Raw genomic sequence first — 7906 nt, 5'->3', positions numbered from 1 at the left:
TAGACAGGGTAAAAGGAGTATTGGTACTAGTTAGACAGGGTAAAGGGAGTATTGGTACTAGTTAGACAGGGTAAAAGGAGTATTGGTACTAGTCAGACAGGGTAAAGGGAGTATTGGTACTAGTTAGACAGGGTAAAGGGAGTATTGGTACTAGTTAGACAGGGTATTGGTACTAATTAGACAGGGTAAAGGGAGTATTGGTACTAGTCAGACAGGGTAAAGGGAGTATTGGTACTAGTTAGACAGGGTAAAGGGAGTATTGGTACTAGTCAGACAGGGTAAAGGGAGTATTGGTACTAGTTAGACAGGGTAAAGGGAGTATTGGTACTAGTTAGACAGGGTATTGGTACTAGTTAGACAGGGTAAAGGGAGTATTGGTACTAGTTAGACAGGGTAAAGGGAGTATTGGTACTAGTTAGACAGGGTAAAGGGAGTATTGGTACTAGTTAGACAGGGTAAAGGGAGTATTGGTACTAGTTAGACAGGGTATTGGTACTAGTTAGACAGGGTAAAGGGAGTATTGGTACTAGTCAGACAGGGTAAAGGGAGTATTGGTACTAGTTAGAGAGGGTAAAGGGAGTATTGGTACTAGTTAGCCAGGGTAAAGGGAGTATTGGTACTAGTTAGACAGGGTAAAGGGAGTATTGGTACTAGTTAGACGGGGTATTGGTACTAGTTAGACAGGGTAAAGGGAGTATTGGTACTAGTTAGACAGGGTATTGGTACTAGTTAGACAGGGTAAAGGGAGTATTGGTACTAAATAAATTAAGACCAAAAAGCATTTTTTATTTTATTATTACAAAGAAGCGTCCCGTCCATTACATTATACGTCACGCAAGAAACATCGCCATCTGTTGTCTGGAGTGGGTAACTCAGTTGAGGAAAATATTTGATTTTCAGACAGTTTCTTTCAAACGTTTAATATTATATTGAGACTTACAAAGAGAAGCTTTGGTTCATCAATGAACTTTTGATGAGTGAGAATTTTAATATAAACTTCACATCTACTACACATCTGTATTCTATGCCAATTCTGATTAATTCAGTCAACAGATAATATCAAAATAAACAACTAGCTCTATACTGCTTCTACATAGTGGAATAACATTGATGGGAACACTCGTGTTTTTCACATCAACAACAATCAATGTTTTTATAAAAACGCCATCACATATCACATATTAACTCAATGATACAAAACGACTGAATTCAAGAGGTTTCAAAGTTCAAAATCAAGAAATGCTCATTCTATTAATTCATTCAATAATTTACATGGTGCAATATCTAAATCATGTATTCAAATCAAATTCATTTAGCGAAAAGCCAGATCACATCAAATCCAAGAGGTTTAAGGTTAGAATCAAGAAATCCAAAACTCCATTCATCTATATAATAATATCCCCAAATTATAATGAACAACAGAGGGTTTATAGTTGTATCCATTAAAGTTCATAATCAAAACAAAATAAAAAATTTGTTTAATCTGATTTTAGATCAGGTCTCCAGATGAATATTTTCTAAAGATGGCATATTTTTAATGATTTCATAAACAATATGATTTCATTTGGCATAAACAAAAACCTAAATTCTCAGTCAAAAACTTAAGTCAGAACACAGTCTCTCTATTCTCTCATGTGATTTCAGGTCCTCTGACTGGGAAAATGTCTTTCCACACTGAGAGCAGTGGTATGTCTTCTCCTCCTGTGTATGTATTCTTTCATGCTTATTCAGATGTCTTAATCGGTTAAATGTCTTTCCACACAGGGAGCAGTAGTACGTCTTATCCCCTCCTGTGTGTGTCCTGTCATGCCTATTCAGGGCCCCTAACTTGGTAAAACTCTTTCCGCACAGGGAGCATTGGTAGGGCTTTTCTTGTGTGTGTTTTGTCTCATGCTCTTTTAGGTTCCCTAAGCGGGTAAAATTCTTTCCACAAAGGGAGCATTGGAAAGGCTTTCCCCCTGTGTGTATCTTTTCATGCTCCTTCAGGGCCCCTAACTTGGTAAAACTCTTTCCGCACAGGGAGCATTGGAAAGGCTTTTCCCCTGTGTGTATCTTCTCATGCTCCTTCAGCCTCCCTAATTGGGTAAAACGCTTTCCACATTGGGAACATTGGAAAGGTTTTTCCCCTGTGTGTGAACTCTCATGGGTTTTCAGGCTCCCTAACCAGGCGAAAGTCATTCCACACTGGGAACAGTGGAACGGTTTCTCTCCAGAGTGTATTCTCTTATGCTCCCTTAGGCTTCCTAACCAGGTAAATCTCTTTCCACACTGGGAACATTGGAAAGGCTTTTCTCCTGTGTGTTTTCTCTCATGCTGTTTTAGGTACCCTAACCAACTAAAACTCTTTCCACAGTGGGAGCAGTGATGTTGTCTCGCTGGTGTGGGCGTCACTGGGTCTGGTATCTCTCCTGCCAAAGAAAAACAGATTATTTAGTTAAACAGAGAGACCTGAATGAAATCTCCAAATGATAAAACGGTCTGCCTATGAGGTTTAATCCAGACTAGTCAGTGTAGGATACATGTATTAGACCTAATAGATAAATAGACTAGTCAGTATAGGATACATGTATTAGACTAGTCAGTATAGGATACATGTATTAGACCTAATAGATAAATAGACTAGTCAGTATAGGATACATGTAATAGACCTAATAGATAAATAGACTAGTCAGGATAGGATACATGTATTAGACTAGTCAGTATAGGATACATGTAATAGACCTAATGGATAAATAGACTGGTCAGGATAGGATACATGTATTAGACCAAATGTAAATCAATAAATGCAGATCAAACAGTTTACATAACATACAATATTACAAGCAATTTAAGAACAGACACATTCCTCAACAATGAGGTGGAACACTGACTATGAGGAAACTGTCAGGACTACAGAGACAGAGAGAGGATGGTAGAACACTGACTATGAGGAAACTGTCAGGACTACAGAGACAGAGAGAGGATGGTAGAACACTGACTATGAGGAAACAGTCAGGACTACAGAGAGACAGAGAGAGGATGGTAGAACACTGACTATGAGGAAACTGTCAGGACTACAGAGACAGAGAGAGGAAGGTAGAACACTGACTATGAGGAAACTGTCAGGACTACAGAGACAGAGAGAGGATGGTAGAACACTGACTATGAGGAAACTGTCAGGACTACAGAGACAGAGAGAGGATGGTAGAACACTGACTATGAGGAAACAGTCAGGACTACAGAGACAGAGAGAGGAAGGTAGAACACTGACTATGAGGAAACTGTCCAGACAGTCAGGACTACAGAGACAGAGAGAGGAAGGTAGAACACTGACTATGAGGAAACTGTCAGGACTACAGAGACAGAGAGAGGATGGTAGAACACTGACTATGAGGAAACTGTCCAGACAGTCAGGACTACAGAGGCAGAGAGAGGATGGTAGAACACTGACTATGAGGAAACTGTCAGGACTACAGAGACAGAGAGAGGAAGGTAGAACACTGACTATGAGGAAACTGTCAGGACTACAGAGACAGAGAGAGGAAGGTAGAACACTGACTATGAGGAAACTGTCAGGACTACAGAGACAGAGAGAGGATGGTAGAACACTGACTATGAGGAAACTGTCCAGACAGTCAGGACTACAGAGACAGAGAGAGGAAGGTAGAACACTGACTATGAGGAAACTGTCAGGACTACAGAGACAGAGAGAGGATGGTAGAACACTGACTATGAGGAAACTGTCAGGACTACAGAGACAGAGAGAGGATGGTAGAACACTGACTATGAGGAAACTGTCCAGACAGTAAGGACTTTTTGCCAAACAACTTAGACAATTTGGTCAAAGTAGCTGATTTGTGTTTACAACAATGTTGGATGTGATTACGTCACAACGGGCCCTTTTAGAATAGTGAGGAAGTGCCGTGAAAGTGAATGAAGACAGAAACGTTTAATAGTTTAAAAAGAAGTAAAGAAACCAAAGAGTTGTAGACCAGCAGCCACACTATTCCAGACCGATCTGCACGTTTTAAAGTTTATATGATGTTTCCAGCTTAAAACAATGAAGGAGTATCGTTCCTAATTATAATAATAACTAAATGGTCATTTTCCATTACGAAAAATTGTGTGACTTCAGGTCTTTTGAAAAAAAAAAATCCCGCAGTGGAAAATGTATATAGTTGCACTGTAGTTGATAAACATTTTTTAAAAGGATTTAACGTTCAGAATAGCCTGAACATGTGAAAGATGGTTTGGTGTCTCCAGCTTGAACGGTATCAAGAGTTACATGTATTGTTGGTGGGTATAACAAAAGGCAGGATAATGTGGTCTCTGAATCACTCTGAAAAGGCAGGATAATGTGGACTCTGAATCACTCTGAAAAGGCAGGGTAATGTTGACTCTGAATCACTCTGAAAAGGCAGGGTAATGTGGACTCTGAACCACTCTGAAAAGGCAGGGTAATGTGAACTCTGAATCACTCTGAAAAGGCAGGATAATGTAGTCTCTGAATCACTCTGAAAAGGCAGGGTAATGTGGACTCTGAACCACTCTGAAAGGGCAGGGTAATGTGGACTCTGAACCACTCTGAAAAGGCAGGATAATGTGGACTCTGAACCACTCTGAAAAGGCAGGATAATGTGGACTCTGAACCACTCTGAAAAGGCAGGGTAATGTGGTCTCTGAATCACTCTGAAAAGGCAGGGTAATGTGGACTCCGAATCACTCTGAAAAGGCAGGGTAATGTAGTCTCTGAATCACTCTGAAAGGGCAGGGTAATGTGGACTCTGAACCACTCTGAAAAGGCAGGGTAATGTGGTCTCTGAATCACTCTGAAAAGGCAGGATAATGTGGTCTCTGAATCACTCTGAAAAGGCAGGATAATGTGGTCTCTGAATCACTCTGAAAAGGCAGGATAATGTAGTCTCTGAATCACTCTGAAAAAGCAGGATAATGTAGTCTCTGAATCACTCTGAAAAGGCAGGGTAATGTGGACTCCGAATCACTCTGAAAAGGCAGGATAATGTAGTCTCTGAACCACTCTGAAAAGGCAGGGTAATGTGGACTCTGAACCACTCTGAAAAGGCAGGGTAATGTGGACTCTGAATCACTCTGAAAAGGCAGGATAATGTGGACTCTGAACCACTCTGAAAAGGCAGGATAATGTAGTCCCTGAATCACTGAAAAGGCAGGGTAATTTGGACTCTAAATCACTCTGAAAAGGCAGGGTAATGTGGACTGAATCACTCTGAAAAGGCAGGATAATGTAGTCTCTGAATCACTCTGAAAAGGCAGGGTAATGTGGACTCTGAATCATTCAGTGGGTTGCAGATTTGTTTTTTAAATGCACAATTTACTTTTGTAAAACATTTAGTGTAAATAAAGTTTGATTGGAGTTGAATAATGATGTAATGATTAGAAAAGCTTTATGTTATTTGGGGAGAGAAATTGTGATGAGTATTTTTTATGGTCGTTGAAGAACCATGTAGAATAGGTTCCTATGGAGACCTACCGATAAACTATTTAGGCTAACAGTGATCACTGAAAAGTACTGTACATTTTTTCCTGAAGACAATGTGTTGTTTTCTAGCTTGTTTTAATGTATGTATGGCTGCGATATACATTATAGTAGTGGTAGTGACTGGTTATAGCAGTGGTAGTGACTGGTTATAGTAGTGGTAGTGACTGGTTATAGTAGTGGTAGTGACTGGTTATAGTAGTGGTAGTGACTGGTTATAGTAGTGGTAGTGACTGGTTATAGTAGTGGTAGTGACTGGTTATAGTAGTAGTAGTAGTGGTAGTGACTGGTTATAGTAGTGGTAGTGACTGGTTATAGTAGTGGTAGTGACTGGTTATAGTAGTGGTAGTGACTGGTTATAGTAGTGGTAGTGACTGGTTATAGTAGTGGTAGTGACTGGTTATAGTGGTGGTAGTGACTGGTTATAGTGGTGGTAGTGACTGGTTATAGTAGTGGTAGTGACTGGTTATAGTAGTGGTAGTGACTGGTTATAGTAGTGGTAGTGACTGGTTATAGTAGTGGTAGTGACTGGTTATAGTAGTGGTAGTGACTGGTTATAGTAGTGGTAGTGACTGGTTATAGTAGTGGTAGTGTCTGGTTGTAGTTATAGTCGTGGTAGTGACTGGTTATGGTAGTGGTAGTGACTGGTTATTGTAGTGGTAGTGCCTGGTTATAGTAGTGGTAGTGACTGGTTATAGTAGTGGCAGTGTCTGGTTATAGTAGTGTCAGTGTCTGGTTATAGTAGTGGTAGTGACTGGTTATAGTAGTGGTAGTGACTGGTTATAGTTGGAAAAGTAGGTGGATGAAAAGGACAGCTGGAACATATGAAAATTGGTTTGGTATATCTAGCTTGAACGGTTCAATAGTTTACTGTTAGTGGGTTATTTTATGTAAATGTATGCACATTTATATAGGTTAGTCGATAATGGTTTGAAGTTAGGATAGCCTAAACATGTGAACATTGGTTTGGTGTATGTAGCTGTACTTGTGGTGGTCAGTAGCTTTTATGGTTGTGGTCAGTATCTGTAGTCAGTAGGTGTGGTCTGTGGTAGTCAGTAGTTTGGGTCAGTATCTGTCGTCAGTAGGTGTGGTCTGTGGTAGTCAGTAGTTGGGGTCAGTATCTGTAGTCAGTAGGTGAGGTCTGTGGCAGTCAGTAGTTGGGGTCAGTATCTGTAGTCAGTAGGTGAGGTCTGTGGCAGTCAGTAGTTGTGGTCAGTGTCTCAGGTTCAGCCTAATGGAACTACCTCCCTGCTTTGAGGATATACAGTATTCAATTACATTGTTCACAAACAAAGGAGTAAAACAAGCTTATATTTTGGGTTCGGAGTTCAGTGGACATTTATAAGTTGTATTCTCCAAGAATCAATGGCGAGGCCCAGAGCCAGATATTAAAACGATATATTAATTCAATAAGGACAGTTTGTGGCCCTGCTTTTAAGACGGTACTCACTGGTGTTAATCAGATCTTCAGTCTCCTCTCCTTCCTCTTCATCTCCCAAAACATCTTCCTCCTCTTTTCTTAAGATATCCTCCTCTGCCACTACAACGGGTTCTTTATCTTCTTCCACTGTGACAGTCTCTATCCCCTCTTCATCTTTCACTCTAAAATGTTCTCTCTCTTCTTTCGCTGTAACATCATCCTCTTCTTTCAATGTGATACTGATAGCCTCCTCTTCCTCCTTTTTCATTCTGAAAGCTTCTTCCTCTCCTTTTACTGAAACATCCTCTTCTTCTTTCATGACAATGTTCAGCCTCAGAGCTTCTTTCTCCGTCAAGCAGACCTCCTCTTCTTTAACAGGAGGAGAGTAGCTTAGTGAACTCATGGTCTGGGATGTTAGCTAGCTAGCGGGTTAGCATTAACGACTAGCCTGGAGCTAATCTAATTTATCCAGCCAGCTAGCTACCCGATTTACAACGTAAATATTAAATTAAATGGGGCTACTTGCAATACGAAAGAAGTATGTTTTAAAACACAGAAAAAATATACACTGAACGCGTCTAAAGAGCTCCAATGTTTCGGCTATGTTGCCAAGCAAGCTACAGAGATAGCTAAACAAGCTGTTGTTAATAAAGAAGCGGCCCGTCGACTAGATTAGACGTCACACTCGGCAGCGTCGCCTTAAAGACGAATAACAACATCCAACATGGCGCCTGGTGCGATTGATTTGTGGAGCGAACGCAAAGCCCTCTATATGTAGATGTATATAATGATTGTCCTATAATGGTGCAGGCTTTCCACATTTTATTTCCATTCAGACAGAAATATGTTCCATTAATTAAATCCTTTTTTTAAACATTTTTTTTGTTTTTAACAACCAGGCACATTTTACAATCTGACGTGGAAAAATACTGATGGTAAGATTCATGAGAACATTCATGGTGAATGTTTTTTTAAGTCAACAATTTATCAAT

General features: G+C 40.2%; 1 protein-coding gene across 1 annotated transcript; it reads right to left on the bottom strand.

Moving 5' to 3' along the window:
- Window positions 1-777: 777 nt before the first annotated feature.
- Window positions 778-7531, bottom strand: LOC135531265 (zinc finger protein 501-like). The gene is made up of 2 exons (XM_064959389.1): window positions 6945-7531; window positions 778-2408 (listed from the first exon to the last, which is right to left on the bottom strand). The coding sequence occupies exons 1-2, from the start codon at window positions 7315-7317 to the stop codon at window positions 1594-1596; spliced, it is 1188 nt and encodes a 395-aa protein (XP_064815461.1). The 5' UTR covers window positions 7318-7531; the 3' UTR covers window positions 778-1593.
- Window positions 7532-7906: the final 375 nt, after the last annotated feature.

This window comes from Oncorhynchus masou, unplaced genomic scaffold, assembly GCF_036934945.1.
Source record: "Oncorhynchus masou masou isolate Uvic2021 unplaced genomic scaffold, UVic_Omas_1.1 unplaced_scaffold_1568, whole genome shotgun sequence".
Classification (NCBI taxonomy): domain Eukaryota; kingdom Metazoa; phylum Chordata; class Actinopteri; order Salmoniformes; family Salmonidae; genus Oncorhynchus; species Oncorhynchus masou.
Note: the sequence above shows the minus strand (reverse complement) of the source record. Positions and strands in the feature narration are given on the sequence as shown.

Excerpts from the sequence above, each read along its gene's own strand:
- LOC135531265 (XM_064959389.1), bottom strand. The coding sequence starts at position 7,317 with ATGAGTTCACTAAGCTACTCTCCTCCTGTTAAAGAAGAGGAGGTCTGC. Across the intron at positions 2,409-6,944 it reads TGAAGATCTGATTAACACCA|GAGAGATACCAGACCCAGTG; the intron begins GTGAGTACCGTC and ends TTTCTTTGGCAG.